Genomic DNA, 19,419 nt, shown 5'->3' with positions numbered 1-19,419 from the left:
TCCCCTGCAGTGTCAGAAGAGCCCTTCTCCAAAAAGGGATCCACAGACTGAAAAAGAAGAAGAAAATCATGACTGCCAGGAGTTTTAATAGCCACAGCCGCTTACGCCTGCGCTTTAAAGGAAGAATTTTTTTTTTTAATTATTATTTATTTTTTTACAAGTTGGCATTGGGCTTTCAGAAGGAGAATCCAAGGAGATTGCACCTTCAGACAGTAACTGTGTTACTGCAGGATCAACTCCACCACTCTCTGGGCAGACTTCTTCTGGACTTTCAAGAAAATTTGACAGCTAGTGACTAAGAAACTGACCTGGACTTTGCTGTTTCTCAACCATCGTCTCCACAAACATAATATATTGCTAAGTCCAAAAGTTAAAAAAAGAAACAAAAATGAAAAAAAAAAAAATTGGAAAAAAAAAATGGAGGTCCCCTAAAATGAAGACACTGGCTCGTAACTTGCCCTTTTAAAAATAAAAGTAGAGGCTATCATTGGATTTTCACCTACATTGTGATTTTTAGCTCCTTCTTCCTGTCCCTCCTTACTTATATACAGGTACCCCAGCCTGCACCTCCTTCCCTTTCCCTGCTGCTGTGGGGGCAGCAGCATCCGGGGGGCTTTGGCTCCAGGGACGCAACGGTACTGGAATAGTCTTCCCTTTTCTGGCCATCACAGGCTTGGGTACCAGTTGGCTCAGGCTTATCCATCACACCAATGGAAAGGAGCAGGGCTCTTCCTCTGAGCACAGCATCCCCTGAAGGATGTGGGGCGAAGCCTGCCTGCCCTTAGCAACAAACCTGACTGAGGGCTCAGGAAAAAAGCTCTCACTCGGCCAAACACAGCTAGAACAGCAATGTCTATTACTCAGATTATCCGCAATTAGTTTACTTCCATTTTAAATAATTTCTTGATCAAATTAGCTTTCCTGCAATGCCTCTAGGTTCCCACAATCCCTTTCCATTCTCTAGACTTGGACATGTTTCTTAAAAATATATTCAAATTTTGAAAACCTGTTTGAGCAGAACTAAGTAGAAAGAGACAAAAGCCTGTGAAAATGTCTTATGAAATTGCTGATGAGACGCAGAAAGCCATCAAAGCCCTTGTATGAACCGAGTCGGTACAGTTCAAAACACAGTGAATAAATGACCATTAAGAAATCTTACAAGTCCCTTTATGCACAACCCAGAAAAGATAATTAACTGTATAATTATGTGAGGGCAAAAGAGGGAGTGTAGTAATGCTTTAATGCTTGAAGCACAACACTGTAACTTGACAGAAGACAGCATTAAAATATGCCTGTATTAGCATCTCCACTTAGCCCTTTGTTTCCCCTTCAAAAAGCCAAGCTGTAAGCATGTCTCACTTGCATATAGAGGGCCTCCCTGACCAAACATTTGCTTGTTGAATGCTTTTTACCAAAAAAAAAAAAAAAATTAAAAAAAAATCAAACTATAAAAATCCCTAATGTTTCACTGAGTGTATATACATTACAGTAAGCATTCACTTATAACAAAATATCTCTTTCTCAGACAAACAAAAAAATCCTTATTTCTTTACAGATGTTGCATACAGAAATGCTGTGATAGAATGCTGAGTAGCACAGTATTTTCATGCACTGATTTCGGGGGGTTTTTGTTGGGTTTTTCTTTCTTTTCTACCATTCCATTCAAATGCCATTCTAAAGCACATTTAGATATACATTTTCTTCTAAAAGACTCTTTACATTTCCTTCTTTATACTTCATCCTATAAGCTCCAAAAAACAGTTTACCACTAGCCTGTACTTAACAGCGATATCATTAGATCACAGTTTATAGCTTCATTCTGAATTACTTCATATTTTATACAACAAATATTAGGCTTTCACTTGGCTGGAAGACTTTGGAAAGGTGTCCTGGGATCTGTTTGACTCAAATAAGAAAATTTCACTGAGATACTCCAAAGAGGGAGAAAGAGTAGCCTTTTGTTTCTACTTTGAGTAACTGAAGTGAAGAACAGAACCAAAACCCAAAAGAGATCAACTCACATATCCCTACTGATGTATCATTCAAAAAGAAGCAACAGGTCAAAGTTTTCCATTGTTGATGTACCAATCGCTGTCTCAATCATTCCAACAAAGTGAGAAGTTTACCAAAATGTGTTTATATTTGTGTATAAATATTTATATAAATATTTTACCAAAATGTATTTATATTTATATAATTTGAGATTTGAATAGTATGCATGTAACACGACAAAATCAGATACAGTATTTTGTACAAAGCAAACCTCAGATTCCAGTTTAATAAATACTTAATATTTCATTTAATTGCCTACAGAAATGTCTGTGTGTGTGCATGTGCACTAAGAGAAACTGCTGAAATAAACTCAGTTTTAAAAGATTGTTTCATTGTGCAATTGCTGAAAGGAGAATTTGACAGTGTGGCAGATCACTATTTTAGTATCAGCCTTTATTAGTTGATATCAGAGCCTAGCATCTTACTATTTTACAGGCTTACTCCCCCCCCCCCTTTTTTTTTTAATGTTAGCTCATAATCAAAGTGCAAAACAGGAACACAAGTTGGCCCATTTACAGATTTACATACAATTGGGGAGCAGACAAGACTGCAGTGTGGCATTCTCCAAGCAGCGCTCACAGCGCAAGTCTCCAGTCGCAGGTTATTCTCACGCCTCTGAAAAGACAAAACTCTGATTGTCAGCCCTTCTTCTTTTGTGGTTCGAGCTAAAAGTCCCAACAGTACATTAGTTTTTCCTCAGGAATTTCCAAACTATTCTAGAGTAATTCACAGGGACACACTTCTCGGTGAAAAGAAAGATCATGTTCACATTCAGTGTAGTCCCCTTTCCAAGTGGATAAAGCCAAAGCAAAATAAGGCTTTTTTGTTGTTGTTCCACATGAAACTATAGTCCTAGATTTCACACTTTACCATAGCAATAAGGAAAAGCTTCAGTTTTTATCTCTGCCTATTTTTTCCCCCTTTTTTATCATCATCTCCCAGAAAAAACACTTGCGTTAGCAGATGAGATCTTGTTGGCCCAATTTTATTTCGATGTATCATCACTTCTTTTTAGTCTTAGATTTGCTACTACATTACTGACTGTAGGTATTATTGTCTTACAGTAATGTTTAAAGGCCCCAAGCTATGCTGGACAGCTATAAACATTTAATGCATGAAAGTCCTTAGCCTGAAAATACAACACAGTCTAATTTAAGCAGTAAGGGGGTGTAAAAGGAAGACAAAAATGGAGAGGGCTGGCTATCTTAGAAGTGTCAAGAATATATTGCATATAGTAGATATCACTTATTTTTGTATTTATTACACATAGAATTCTAATTTAAGCTCTAAATGTAAAGTTTAAAGAGCCACTCTGTTGCTTTTATCTTTAAAAGTGTGTATTTTTTATATTATACAGGGTGAGAACATGTATAAACTTGACAAATGTGAAACTATGAAAATTTGAGCTTTAATGCTTTGTAATACATTTCTGTAACATCCTGTTTCTAAATAAAGTGGGGCTGATTTCCAATGATGCTCTTCTTAAGTGTCATTTTAATCAGAAGATCATGTTTGAAATCAGATCACTTTATTTAGATGCATAGAAGTGCCTGAAAACTGGAGTTTGAAAATACTAGTTTGAGATCATCATGGACTATTAACTGTAAATTTAAGAATCCAGAAGAATCCTCTTTCTTTTTTGGCAGGTCCAGTGAAGAGACGTCTTTGTAAAATGAAAGCATGTAGTAAGCAGCAATAATTTTTATACCTTCCAGTCAGAGTCATTTAAAGTGATCCTGCAGCAGAGCTTTTTAGGAGCTGTTTACCGGAAAGCAAATGTTACAAAATTCACTAGCTCATTCAGTATACTTCACTCGGGAAGGCCTTGGTTTTAAGACATGGATCTAAGCATTTATCCCAACAATGAAAACCAGCTTACTCAAACTTTACAGAATCTTCTAGAGCTGACAATTGTTTTGCGTAATTAACATTACTTGAAAAAACTAAACAAACTCATGACATTTTAATATGGTGATGGAACAGTACAAGACCTAGAGAGATCCAAATGAAGTATTTGCAAGTATAGAAAGACTGAAGTGCAGAAAGCAGTATCCCAGACAGTTTTTCCACAGTTCTTAACATCGGTGAACAGCTGCCCTCAAATGGATAAAGCAGAGCACTGCAACATTTTAAAAGTCATCTTCTCAAAATAATAATAGTAGCATAATAATCCTTTGAATCTATTTGATAATATACTTCCTAAATAACATTTTTAGTAAGTTCTGCATAGTTGTAGCACACAAAATGCACTATAATTTACATTTTACACAAGCCTTACTGCTCCCTTGATATTCATGTTGGTCCCTACTCATGTGTAGAAAGAGCGAGAACCATTTTGTTAGCAAAGCAAGGCAGTCTGTACTACACTAGTAACTACTCTTATATAGCAACTGTGGTCCCAAGTTTGTTTATGTGAGGGATTTCTAATACCAGGAGACAAATAGTTCCCAAATGATACATTGCACATTAGTCTGCTTTGTACAGGCAAACAAATAAGCTGTATAGAAAAAAAGGCACTGCTGTACAAAACTAACTGCAACTGCATTAGTGGTGCTGCACAGAAAAAATGATTGCTCTAAAGAGTCTCTATCGTATCCAAGTTTACCCAATACAAAAATCTGCACGTATAAGAAAACATAATGACCCAGACCCCTGAAGGGGGTATGGAAGGAATCAATGGAGAGGATCATTTTGATCTCACAAGACCAGAATTTCCTAAAAAATGTACGCTTGAATAGTTTGCAAAAGGGGCAAAACTACTAGCAAAACATGCAAACCGATGGCTTTCTCTGTACTTCATGGGAAAAAAAACAAGCGTAGACCTGTTGTACCATGAGCAACAGAATGAACGAAGCCTGGCTCCAGGTAAGATTGTCATGCCAGTTCGAATTGTCCTTGAATTACACTGCGGCTTCTCCAAGGCCTTATGGTCCCAAAATGTCAGAGGACCTACATGGGATAGTCATTCTGAACAGTCCAGCCACAGCAAAGCTTTATCTCAGGCTTATGCCTTACTATGACTTTTGACTAATAATGGCTTCTACGGTGTAAAGTAAGGAACAAACGTCAATTGAACCTCTTTCCATGGTCAGAGCAAAACCCAATTCCACAAGGACTCAATGGTGTCTAACCAGGCGATGGTCACTCTGTAGACTTCTTCCTCAGCAGATGCATTAATAAGTCTCTCCCTTTCCTACCTACGCTCTAGTTACCTTGAAAACTTGTGTAATCTTAATATCTCTCTTTGTCAAATTGGGTCAAAATTAATAACAAGATGCATAAGCTCTGGAAAGGAAGAAAGACAATGACAGGCAGATGTCTCAACTGCACAAGCTTTGTTTTCTTCGGCAACAAAGCTTAATAACATAGTGAAAAAGAATCCAGATTTTCTTAACTTGGACTCACTCAGATGATACTTCCTGGTTATAATTCTGGCTCTGGAATCGTATTGAGACATGGCCATTAATAACTACTGTGATGAAAGAGGTTGGTACCTAATACAAAAAAGCTACTTTAAAATTTTTGCCATGAAAGGGCAGAAGGAGATAGGCCTTTCGCAGCTGCTGACAGAAGATGGTACAACTTGTATGACACTCCTATACTGAAAAAAATGGCAAAGGTTCAAACAAATATAGATAAGGATGATGGTAAAGCTGCTGTCTGGCAAAATACTTCACACTCCACAAGACAGCATTCCCCAGAAATCCACTAGTAGAGGCCAAGGAAGATATGAAATATCGAATATATCAGCAAAGGGGAAATCATCAGAAAAACATATCTACTAGACATTTTTCATGCCTATGTGCATGCTTATATCTGTTCAAGCATCCTGGTATCTAAGTGTGAGTGCATGGAGAAATGAAATCATACTCAAATTTGACCTACTGCATTTTAATACTCATGTGTGGCATTTAACTACATTAGCCTTGCCTGCTGGGGAACTAATAGCAAGGGCTCACTAGTTTCAGTTTCTATCTGCAACCACCAATGCAAGTGAGTTTGAATGACTGTCAGTAAAAAAGAACAGATCTCCACTGGATCTGTTTGATCCCACAGCTGATCTTCTTTGGAGCTGAAATGAGACAAACAGGTCAGCTGCAGATTCTAGTAGCAAAAAGGAGAAGAGTAGCACCTCCCTTCCTTGTTCTGGCCATTTTATTCCAAACTCTTCCTTAAACTGGCTGTAGAACTTGTCAGGCTTCCGAGCTCTTGAAATGACTCCAGTAAGTAGGATACCTGAAAATCCTCAATTTTGTTGTTGCTGAGTTATTTTTCCACTAGATTAGCAAATGTAAACAGCTCACAAAGCAGCCAGATGCACGATGAGACAAACACAAGACAAACAGCAAAATTGTTTGGAAGTGGAGAGTAGTCAAGACCTCCATCTTTGGGCAACAATGAGCTATTGGATCACCACTCTTTGTCCATGGATCCCTTAGCATGCAATACTGGTCCCGAAGAGATGTCTGCTCTCGGGGATGATAAAAAGCTTCCCAGGCATCTCAACAAATATAGAATTTCATCTCAAAGGAAAGGGAAGGGAACATGCAGGTACCTGCAGCTATAGGCATGGGATCTGCCCTCAGTCATGACAGTACTAGTGCAAAAGAGCATTTGACAAATTGCAAGGGACCATTTGCACAAGCTAACTTCCTGTAAGGTCACATTAAGTGTTTATGAAAGAAACATACAGACTGTCTAGTAAACTGCACATTGGCAAGACTATATAATATCAATACTAATGACACTATCATATCATTAAAACATATACTTAACCGTGTGCATTTTAAAAACTAATTCCTACCATATTTAGACATCCCTGTAAGTGTATATAATAATTTGTAACCAGAGGCCTATATTATTTGGCTTTACTCCACAAGCCTCCTAACTTTATTTACTATGCTATAGGGGCTTGTTGTCATTGTCACTTTTTTTTTTAAACTCTCTTTAAAGCATGTGTCTTCATTTCTTCATTAAACATTTCAGAAAATATTCCAGGTATGTAAAAGAAATCCAGCTGCATCATCTTGCGTTTTACAAATATTCCAGAAATGTCTGCCCAGTCCTCATTGGCTATAATATGACTTGTTGGATAAGCAATTTTAACTCTTTGGTCTAGTCAGAGTTGCACCAGCTGTTAAAAAGAATTGCTACAGCTGCTGTGCAGGAATTTATTTGCTGACCACTTATTTATGCTGTTGTTGCACCTTTAAATAAAGCTGAGACAAGAATTAAGAACTACAACAACAGGTAGAGAAGTCATGCAATATTTAACACTGGATTAAAATGCAAGGCAAATTCCCAGCTGAGGATAAGCCAGGGAAAGGGAAAGCAGGTGTTTTTATTAGTAAGGAGGCTGCTTTTATGAAAAAGGAAGACAGGAAACCAAAAAATTAGTTATCCATACAGTAATTCAGTTTTTCTTATCACTGTATCAGCCTTCCATGTAAAATGTAAGACTTTCTATGAGAAATTCTCCACTTACATACATACACGCACAAAATGTACACAAGCATTACCAAAATATTTAAAACATGATTATCAGTTTCTGAATAGTGTCCAAAAAGCACTGCCAAAAATTACGTTTGGACTTAGAATTTTCTTCCTTTCTACATATTAAATGGGAAAAGGAACAATCCCCAAAACATCAGAAAGGTGTTAAAAATTTCTGCCACCTCATAATTTTTTTCCTTCTGCAGTGAAAAGTTCTGTCCAGCATGTCTAATCTGTTTATTCAGCATTAAAAAAATAAATTCCTCTTGGATAAAGCCTGACAACACAGTAACACTCTTCATATTAGCTATACTATCTACTGCCAAAATAAAAGGCTGAATAATGCAAAGTATCACATTTCGTATGTTTGAAACAATATAGACATCAAGGTCTATTTTGATACAAGACTGTGTTTTTCTTACCAGAACTGTACAATACACATAAATGTAACAAATGCAACAACTGATTGTTACGCTGGCATTCATGATAGCACCAAATTAAGCTATATAATCCTTTTCAGCTGGTTAACAGCATACTGCAAAGGGGTGTGAGGCTATTTATAAAGCTCAAGATATGCGAAGTAAAGAATGCCTAGACTACAGAAAAAAGCAGGTAGTCTGTGGAAGGGCTGGCACTCTTGGTTGGTATGGTTGCCACCTTGATCTTTTATTTGTCTTCTTTCCTTTTTTTTTTTTTTTTTCTTTTTAGAGGAAGGGGAAGCCTTGCCTGTATTTTTATTTAACAAACACTGGCTTTCTCTGATTTGTTCAAATACCACTTATTATTTAAAATGCTTGTAAGTATTTCATAGAAATTGACTTCTTGTATATGGACAGCTAAATCCAGCCTTGAGTTTACTGGCTGTCTGATACTCTGTCTTCAAACCCTGCCAGTGAAGAATGCCAGTGCAGCAGTACCAAATTCTGACTGGCACAGCATAGGAAGAGTTTCAACAGTCTGTCCTTCAAAACAGATACACATGCATACATGTAAATGCAGCATTTAGCATACTTGCTGTAGGACATGTAATACTAGTGGCTTACATCAAAGCCAAAAATTGTGCCGATGGGCGAGTGCCTCAGGGTACCCATTGAAAGTGTCCTTGCTTTGGATGAACTCCAGCTTAAAGAGAAGGAACAACATTATTACATTTGGCAAGAATGAGGGATCCATAACTCATGATTTTAAGTCTGATTTCTTCCATTTAGCTGTGTCACTTCCAGTTTCTTAATTTCATTTTTACTTAGTCATTTTAATTAAGTGACTTATTTTCTGTGTGTTTTAGAAAATCTGACCAAGGGATCGGAACTGAAGGAATTATGACATTGGTAAAAAGAGTGTTTGTGATTTGTTGTCTTTTTTTTTTTTTAGTATTCAATATATTTGGTCAATAATGATCATGGTAGCTGGCATCCTTAAGGGACACTCCATAATTCAAATGAGAAGAACAAAGGGTCTCCTGCCCACTTCCAAACACGGATAACCAGTGGCTGGATGACATAAGAATAAGAATGTGATTTGCACTTACAGGAAATGTTGTTCATACTTTACTTAAAAGTAGTAATGACTTCTGATGATGAATAAGGTGGAATTTATCCCTGCTGGCAATCTGTGGTGGCAGTAGGTACATTTTCCACTTCAGCAGAGGCACCAGGGATTGAACAAATGTATTAGAATTTAATAAGCATTAACAGAGTAATATTTCATGACACAGCTGAGAAGCATAGCCACTGTCTCCCAAGATTGAATTACACTGAATATTACTAAAATTCACAATTTTTTCCTTTCATATTATGCGATATATGGTCAGGTAGTAAAGTCACTAGAAACCATCAGCTTTTAGTAAGAACAAACATAAAAAGAAGTAAGGTTCTATAAAGACATAGTTGGTTTGGACCACCTTGACTTGGGATAGAAATCTCTGCACTTCCTTAGTAATTGTGTCCTCAGATCCTCTCCCTCTTCCCAATTCTTGTTGTTACAAACTAAAGAAACAAGATTTAAAATTAGCAAGAAGAGGAGAAAGGACAAATAAGAGAGAAGTACGAACAGAAGAGATGACCGACAGCAATGTTTTCCACTTGTATTTCAGTGATTATTATAGAGATACCCATCTATGCACAAGAACTCATGACTTTCACCTTTAAAATCTCAATAACAATTAAGTATAAGTAACATTACATCATAAGTTGTACTACAGAGAGTCAACGCACACAAAGTTTTATAGAGATTTTTTTAACGTAACACACATGTTACAGTAATTCATTTAAGTCATGAACTTGTTTGGCCAGGAGAGAATGGGCAGAACTCTAGCACAATTTACATGAAGTTGAAGTTTAGACAGTGTTTTCATTAGCCACGCTATGGACAAGAAGGGAGAAGATGCTTGTGACAAAGAGAACAGTTTATAGAAACACTGGTTCTAGGTTTTATAGGGATTTTTCTAATAAAAATGTCACCAACAAAGAAAACTGTAAAACATTTACACACAACCTAAACAAAATATAACGGCAGATTAATCTACACAAAATGCACGTTATAGCATTACTACACAAGCATAGCTTCATGCACAGATCAGACACCATATACTGCCAAAGAAAAACAGTTCATGTGTCAAAAATCATCCTTTGTCAATAGACATTAGATGCTGGCTGTTCAAACATTCTGCTGAGACAGCTTGGAAATTTCGGTTTTAAGCATTCTGCCTGTTCAGAAATGATTAAACTAGCATAGAAATTGACATTGTCTAGTTTTCCTCCTTATACTCAAGAATTTGTAAAGATATGTAAATTACTTTACTGTGCACAGTTTGCTGAATAGCAACATGTTCTGCAGATAATGAAAAGTCTCCTACAGAAATAAAGGACTTACTGCTATTTTGCAGATTACAGTCAGTGAGAAATACATCAGGAAAAAATGTTACTCTCGCAGCAGCTGTTAAACGTAACTCTGGTCCTCAGATCACCTTCTGTTCCTCTGGCCCTCTAAGCTAATTTCAGATCTGATAATTTTGTAAGTATAAAACATCAGTGAATACAAGAAATGTACTGATCATAACTCATATTTTTAAACATAGACTTCAAATTCATAGCCAAAAGAATATTTAACACCATCCGCTTGGGAAGGGGGGGTGTCAACAAAACTGAAAACTAACTCACCAGCAAAAGTTTTACTTTCTTCACACTTCGATTCACCATTTGCATCAAGTTTCATAACCAGTAATATCAACTTCAGTTAAGCCCCAAAAGGTAAAGCAGCTTAAAACTGACACTCAGAGCAACAGCATCCACTGATAAAATGCTCAGTAAATACAGCTGTATCACTACAGACTGGAGATATTTGGGCTAGCGATCACATCAGGCAACAGCACCTGCCACATAGTCAAGAACAACATAAGGAACAAATGGCATATCTAAGTGGGGCAGAGCTCCCAAATGTATTTGTTAGACAACCCATGTATCCCAACAGAGTAAGCATACTGAAAGTATTCTCAAGCACGTTTTCATTATTTCTACTTCATAATATTGTTGCCATATAATTGGTGAGTTGAAATGGTACTACTGCAATTATTTTTTTCTTAAAAAAAAAAAGCTCATTTTCATTTTGAGAATAAAGATGCAGAGCAAAAACCATGTAGGTGCCTAACTGACACTGATTTCAAAGCCTATGAAAAAGTGTGCAACTACAAGACACTGCTTCAAGTAGTTATCCTGAAGGTATCAATTTAATTTATTCTACACAATGTAAACTGATATGGCAGTTTGAGTAACGCAGGCAAGTTCCTTTCCAATATTTATCTTTAAGCAGCTCTACATAGGCCAAGCAACCAAAGGCAATTCAAGTCAATACAACCTTGTGGCAATGCATCAATTCTGAGCAAGTCTGAACCAAGAGGCCGTTTCCCTACCTCCCAAAAGGTGGCTGGCATCTTTTCTGCTTTAGGGAACTGCTGGAAATATACCTGTGAAGAACCAACCAACACGGCTACGAAAGAATTGCATGTATGTTCAGGAGAAACTACTGGACATGTCTGGTAAGAAGCACCAGGAAATAAGGAAGGTATACACTTTGAGATGCAGGCTTCACTGCAAAGAAGGTGCAATTGTACATTCAGTCAGACACCTGTACAGACAAATCTGGCACAATCAAAAGCTCTGTAGGTTTATTTTCCAGTGTGGCTAGTTGAGGTAAATCCCTTGACTGGAGTTGAAAGACTGACCTCAATTATTGGCACAGAAGTAGAAAATTGCTTGTGCCTTACTCAGCTAGGTCTTTAGTCTAGATAAGCAATCTCTGTAACGGGAAACTAAATGAGAAACTAAATCAGCACTACCTCTTTCCACATCAAAAACCAAGCATCTTTCCATAATGAAGGGGAAAAAAACCCAAAACAATGAAAATCTACTTATTAAATGCAATCTTGTAGTCAAGATTGACTATGACCCAAACTGTCAGCATCAGTGTTTTCTGTTGAACTATTCTTCTTCCTTCCCAGGCACTGAGATTCTTGACTTTCCTTTCTATACACAATTACTTACTTCACAAATTATACATTAGCATTGTCATTTAATTGTGTAGTAATATTTGTAAAAGTCATATTGAAAAGAGGTAAGACACCCTTCATTAAGGGAAAGAAAAACCAGAATTTATTATAGAAAAAATTCCTGTCCTTTGACTGCAGTGACATTTTAACATAACAGTTAAATTTAATTACTAGGTATTTCAAGAACTTTGCATGAGAAAGCTGAACTAGATAGCCAAGTTCTTAGATAAGCCGCAAACTATGTCAGGGATAACCACATTACTACAAGCAGAGCCCACATATCAATTAGCAAGCTTCATGATCCACTTACAGAGCAGGGAAAATTAGCAGAGCAGCAATTACTTAACACCAGTTTTACCTCCAAGTGAAAGTGTAGGAGCAATTCTACTCACAAAAGGCAAAAGTATAGCTAAACCTCTGCAAGCCTTGGGCAGCATATGAAGCCATTACTTAACACAGTCAAGTAAAAGCAGAGCAAGTGAGAAGTACTTTTCAAAAGAAGTGTTGATATCTGTAGTAAAGAAGCATGCTGCAGGTTAGTACAGATGGGGAAGAACCTTGCTATCTACAGAGAAACTGAGAATCTGCATTCCTTCCATGGAAGCTTTAATATTTAACAAACTACATCTTAATGACAGTTGCACAGCCTTTCCAAATGATCCTGCATGCTTGGAATCACAACCAAGTAAACTCTGTGGTATATAAATGCGAAAGAAGTCAAAGGTTAAAAGTGTTGATTGATATAAATCTCAGAGTATGAATATTTCCAATCCTATTACAGTCCAAGATAAAAATAAGGCTCCGTATCAGAAAAGCAAAACAAAAATTACTTTTTTAAAACAGCAGAACTTGCTCCAAAATAACTAAACTGTCATGGTAATGGAAAAGTAATCCTGACTGACAGTTGTAAAGACCATTTATTGTTTATCCTAAGTCATTTACTTATCTTAACTCATTGTATTTTAGTGCTGCAGTTCAGAATAACCAAGGGAGGAGAAAATTGCCCAGTTCCTAAGCTTTTAAAGAGAGTGATGTGAAAGAAGCTTTAATTAAAAGGAGAATCCCAGGGAGAAGCAAGAGGGGGAAAAAAACAATTGCCAATGTACTTTTTTTTTTTTTTTTTTTTTTTACAATCAGAGCGATTCTTAACATGTATCCTTTTTGACACAGCTTTAGCTGAATTATTACTTAGTTTAAAACTCTTTAAAGCATTAACTGTTAGACAACTGAGGAGATGAAAGGCATGAACAATCTACATACCCTATGTGTGATCCCTGCAAAAAATAAAAATTTTAAAAAAATCTCTTTTTGTAGTATAAAGTTCTTTTTCTTTCTCCTGCGCACTCAGAGCGGAGAACTATACATTGCATTCTTATCACCCAGGCCATCTGAAAATGTTTAACACTTATTTTTTAAAGGAAATATTCATACATCATTTTATATACTGGAAACAGATTTATTCACAAATAAAAAATACTGAGTCCTTCTGTTCCAGTTGTATTTATTCCCTAGACTTAAAAAACATGCTTCAAGTTTTTAGCTGCAAGAGCAGGAAAAGCCTTTGCAAAGGAACACTGCACAAATCTCTGTAGGGCTGCAGCAAAGCAATAACAGCCCCCTCTGCTGCTCAGAAAAGGAGAAAAATATTAACATACGCTGTTACAAAACCATCCCACCTACACACAATATTCCAACCTTCTCTCAACTGTGTATACTGCCTGTACCCAAAACAAAACACTACTTCCAAGGATCAGCATTTCTCTAATCATCCTTTATTTCCCCCTATCCCTACGAAGCTTTTAGGCTATTAACATTCTGACAATAGCTGCAGACTTTCATACAGGAGTCCCTTTTCACTTCACATATGCACAAACTGCCCAGTGCAGTCTTCAGTTTTCTTTAGTTTTAAAAATTAATGCTATCCTTCCATACAAAGCCAAAAATCACTGAAAAATAAATCCTTTATATCATTGTGGTTTATGCTGGTTTTGGCTGGGATAGAGTTAATTCTCTTCACAGTAGCTAGTGTGGGGCTGTGTTTTGGATTTGTGCTGGAAACAGTGTTGATAACACAGGGATGTTTTAGCTATTGCTGAGCAGTGCTGACACAGAGTCAAGGCCTCTTCTGCTCCTCACCCCACCCCACCAGCGAGGAGGCTGGGGGTGCACAAGAAGCTGGGAGGGGACACGGCTGGGACAGCTGACCCCCACTGACCAAAGGGATATCCCACACCATATGGCGTCATGCTCAGCATATAGAGCTGGGGGGAGAAGAAGGAAGGGGGGGACGTTTGGAGTGATGGCATTTGTCTTCCCAAGCACCCGTTATGCGTGATGGAGCCCTGCTTTCCTGGAGATGGCTGAACACCTGCCTGCCCATGGGAAGGAGTGAATGAATTCCTTGCTTTGCTTTGCTTGTGTGTGCGGCTTTTGCTTTACCTATTAAACTGTTTTTATCTCAACCCACGAGTTTTCTCACTTTTACCCTTCCAATTCTCTCCCCCATCCCACCCGGGGGGAGTAAGCGAGCGACTGGGTGGGGCTTAGTTGCCGGCTGGGGTTAAACCATGACAAACACACCAAACCAAAACCAAGGAATTTGAAATTTATCCATGTCTGAGTATAGAGGAAAGCAGGCCTTCACTTCACTATGAAAATACCTTTAGTGCCTTCTGGTGTATTCTCCCCTCAAAACACAATTTGTGGAAAAATATGAAATGGCTCCTGGCATCCCACCTCGAATGGGAGGGCGTGGCATAAAAAGAAGAAATTATATGGAAATTCAAGATGGCATCTGCCTAAAGTGAGAGGCTTACTTTAAGATGAAAGAGGGATGCCATTTGCCTATCCACCAACAACTGGTTCCTACACGTACAATACAACTTTTTGCCATGGACACAGTAAATCGCATCTTCTGGTTTCTGTAAAATCTTCAGAGTGTTTTCATCTTTTGCCAGAGACCAACTTCAAGCATGCAGACAGGAGTAAGAAAGGAAACATGCCTTGATACCGCAATTTGACCTAGAGCAAGTATATATCTGCCTCTGGAGATCTCACACCTGCTAGTCTGATATGAAGTAGTTGTTTTGCCTAATCACAGAAATCTGTGACAATATTTGCTGGAATGAATGCAGCTGACACTTCTCAGGAATTCATGGGTTTAATTTTTTAAATTTTTTTTATTTTTAAGTGATTGTTTCCTAACTGAGGTGGCTTCAAAATTAGACAAATTTAATATTAAAAGTATTATATAATGCAGAATTTTAGATAAAGAAAAACTAATAGAACAAAGTTAAATTCGTGGTAGCTTGGGTATAAATGATCATGACGTTTTCCCCCCTTCCACAAAATACGTCAAATCCAAACCAAAGCTGAATAGACCTGTAAATTATTTTAACTGTTTAGAAATAATTTCTAAGATAATCAAGAAGCCAATACTCCTCCAAATAAGAAAAGTTCACAGCAGTTAAAGAAAAACAACTCATCTTGATGGAAACTGAAAGCCTCAATCAAAACCAAAAGATTTAAGTATACTGAAGAGGACAGTCATTAATATTTAAAAACTACAAAACTGGGAGTAGTAGAAATAGTTAAGAAATAAAAAGACACACAAAAAAATGGAATGAGTTAAAGATGATATATATTATGATCAAAATTATTTTTAAGAATTAGAACAATCAAAATATTTCAGAATTCTCAAATAAACCTAACGACATATAGGAAAAAAATTAGAAAAGGAAACAGTACAATGTGGATAACCACAGGCTGAAACCCAGGTGTCAGTCCAAGAGAAAATAATGCAATGGTTGACATAGAATAGGATTAACAGCGTTGACGCCAATTTTTCCATAAAAACATGCTGGTTATCACCTATGTAATAAACACCAGTTTTGATAAAGATAAAATATTGCTGGCATGATATATTTGCTAATACTACAATTTCAAGAGTATGAACACAAGTAGACAAACAATTTAAATCTAAAATAAGCAAGAATGTTAATTTACATGAGCTATTTCCCAGTGACGGTGACCACCAGTAATACGTTCTTGTCCTTGCAGTTCTACAGAATGCCACATGTACTGAGGGATAAAAGCATTTAAGGGCAGTCGTTATGAAATACATAATGGACTGTAAATGTATTTGTTTGCTTACGTTGTGGTTAATTGTTACATGACCATTCCTAAGGAACTCAAGTAATACAAAGTCATCACAAGGCACTGGAAATGGATGCCACAAATACGATGCAATCAGCGAAGAATCGGCATCAAGCGCGTGTTTCTGTAAGTCCTGCACATATTATTTACTTTGCTCTCCTGTGCTATTTAATATTTTTATATAACAGACATGACAACATTTGATAGGACACAGATCAATTGGAGTAAAAATTAACAAACAGTAAAGGATCTGATGAGGTACACTAGATGTGAGAAAACTGTAGCCACTTTAATGCAACCAAGCATCAATTCTTATCTCTAGGTAGAAAGGACATGGGCCATACTTACTGAACAGAAGGCTCTCTGAAAAAGGCTTGCATCATGTTAGACAAATCAGTCGAACATGAAATCCCAATGCAATGCTGCAGTCAAAAGTGTTAACGGAATCTCTTGTTATATAAACAGGTAAATATATAGCATGAACAAATTTTAATTGTCATTGGCGCAGTTGCTACTGGAGTTTTAATCTCAGTTCTGATATCTATGATTCAAGATGGATGTTCAAAAATCAGAGTGTTCAGGGAAGTATCATAACGAGAACAAAAAACAGAAAAATATGCCCAATGGACACAGTGTCCTTATTATTTACATTTAAGAGACCTTTCAGGAGTGAACTTGATTGCTTTATGTATGCGCGAAAAAACCCCACTTGTTAAACAGCTCTACAGTACAACACAAAAATAATTAATTGTAATGGTCAAAAAAAGGACAGATAACAGGAAGAAGGCAGAGTAGAGTAAAGGCACAGAAGTTTAAACACTGATGATGATAAACTATTAACCTAAGCTTGAGAGAGATTTGCCTTGCTGGCCTGTTTCCTGTTTTCAAATGGTGAAATTTTTCTAAAAATATGCTTTAGCTTGCGCAGAAGTCAATATAGAGCAGCCTGACATTTTATGCAGGAAATCATAACAGGTAACCACAAGGACCCCTCCGGATTCCTGGGTGTTGCTGGTGAGTGCAATGAAGACTCTCCTGAACCACCAGCCTTCTCATTTCAAGTGCACACGCCCTTTAGTCATAACATTTTCACAACATTACGGCAACAATTATCTCAGTTATTTGCACGGAGCAGTAGTATGAGGCAAATATTTTTATATAATTTTATATATATTATATAAACATTAGCTAAAACATGAATACCTATAAAATGTATTTATATATAAATAAAGGGGTTTTATGCTTCTGGTGAAGTTTACCAGGTAGAACACAGTGAGCTTGCTGCTGTCAAGTGGAAGTCAGGTGACAGGCGGCAAATGCAAGCAGGATACATTGTGGTGTTATGTGGGAACCTTGCCATTTCCTTCCTTAACCACACAGGATCCCGCAGGCCAATAAGCAAAAAAAAAGTCAGATTAGAAAGAGATTTTATTCAGTAGTTTATGAAGAAAGGATAAAAAGTAGAAGGACAAAGAACGGAGATATCAAAAAGTTGAGATGAGCTGCACAATGACACGTACAGCGGTAGCAGTTGCTATTTTATTCGGTCTCACGATTATCTCTTGGTATTTGGTAGTGATGACAACTGTGTGTTGCCAATATTGCTACGCACAACGAGACCAAACTAGCAACTGTGTTGGATGAGAAATGCATGCTTCTGAGGAGCCAGGTTTACACCTGATACATAAACAGTAAGTAGCGGATTCAGCCATCACAGCCGATACTTGGTAGCGCAAAGCAAGTTTCAGAGGAGTACAGCATACAGCAAGGGAGCAGGTAATTCAGCCAGAGTTATGAGGAGAACTGTACTAGACTACAAATGCTGAGAAGCATATCTGAAAAGCTAAAAATAAGTCCATCATGTTCAAGTCTCCTAGGATGCATCTATCTTCAACAGGTAGAACCAGAAATCACTTGTAAATACAGCTGATGAGTCTACAAACACTCCTTTTTCTTCTCAAAAGCAGCATATTAATTAGTCATGTTTATTTTTACTCTGGTAATTCATTCATGCTCCAGCACAGCTATATTTCCACATTGTTTCTTAACACAGAATATGTTCCTATGGTTAAATGCTGGTTTATTAATGAATTGGCACATTAATGTTGCATTATGTCACTCTTACTGTGTAACCACGACCTAGAGTAGTGCCAGCTCAAGCAGCTTTCTAACCTGTGCTGATCCTTCAGGTATACAGTTAAAACTACCTAAAATAGAGTTGCACCATGCATCAAAAGCAATTCCCAAATACGGTTCGCTACCTAGCTCACCAAGAGTTCATGCAGGAGCACAGCCTGGGGACAGAGCACAGAGGAAAATGGCCAGCACTGCACGGAAACAATACGCAAAGCAACTATCAGACCACACAGAAATTGTGCATCTATACAAAAATCTTTCAGACAACTTCCTTCAGGCTAAACCAGCTTGTTTCAGTTTATGTCAAATACGCCTTAAAAAAGGAAAGAAAAAACCTGCATTCATTACTGGAGATGATAAACAAGCTTCAGAACTGACCACCACTGAAAACTATTCTCTGCTCTCTCTGTATATAATTTGAGTACGGTTATTTACAAAGCACTTCAAGAAGTTTTCGATTCAGAGACTTAAAAATATATTTTTGAGTGTAAGCATTTCCTACATTAAATATCAAGTCCATACTGGATGCAAGTTGTTATACGATACTCAATAAGTCATACTAAATCCAGGAAAACCAAAGTATTGGAATAAAAACAAGAATTTGAATTGTAAAAAGCCAACTGAATGACATGAAATATGATAGTATTTCACTCCAAATTAGAAAGGATATACTTCAGTACCTTGAACAGTAGAATTATCAATAGAAAAATCATATAATTTACTAAAAACTCATGTGAAAACATTATGACTTTTCAAAAATCAAAGATGTTAGTTGAGATACTTTAAACACACAATTGAACTACATACTAATCGCTATTACCAAAAACATATTGCTGCAGCTTCCAGAAGCAAATGATCATCCTATTCACCTGTTCTAGTGCATCTTCAAAACTGATTCTCCATCTCTATACATTTATGCTCATACTCAAACACATAGAGAACCCTGTTAACTTCTGTTAACTGCATTTTTGTGGGTTTGTTTTGTATTACATCAGGGTGGTTTGTTTTTTTGTAAAGTACATTGTAAAAATTTGAGGGGA

The 19,419-nt window shown here is 37.1% G+C and overlaps 1 protein-coding gene across 12 annotated transcripts in view; it reads right to left on the bottom strand.

Annotated features, from left to right (window-relative positions):
* FBXW7 (F-box and WD repeat domain containing 7) overlaps window positions 1-19,419 on the bottom strand; it is a 196,339-nt gene that overhangs the window by 85,165 nt on the left and 91,755 nt on the right. The window contains exons 3-4 of one of the 12 annotated variants that reach the window (XM_075500479.1): window positions 9,074-9,181; window positions 8,588-8,667 (exon numbers count right to left, since the gene is read on the bottom strand). The exons of 9 other annotated variants lie outside the window; for them this stretch is intronic. In XM_075500479.1, coding sequence (XP_075356594.1) covers window positions 9,086-9,181 — 96 coding nt within the window. In that variant the 3' untranslated portion in view covers window positions 8,588-8,667; window positions 9,074-9,085. Of the gene's footprint in view, window positions 1-2,291; window positions 2,668-8,587; window positions 8,668-9,073; window positions 9,182-15,849; window positions 16,666-19,419 lie in introns of those variants that run through there. 2 more of the 12 variants (XM_075500478.1, XM_075500480.1) reach the window with 2 other exon arrangements.

This window comes from Mycteria americana, chromosome 4 (genome assembly GCF_035582795.1).
Source record: "Mycteria americana isolate JAX WOST 10 ecotype Jacksonville Zoo and Gardens chromosome 4, USCA_MyAme_1.0, whole genome shotgun sequence".
Lineage (NCBI taxonomy): Eukaryota > Metazoa > Chordata > Aves > Ciconiiformes > Ciconiidae > Mycteria > Mycteria americana.
The sequence above is the reverse complement of the archived record's forward strand: the minus strand, read 5'-3'. Positions and strand labels throughout refer to the sequence as shown.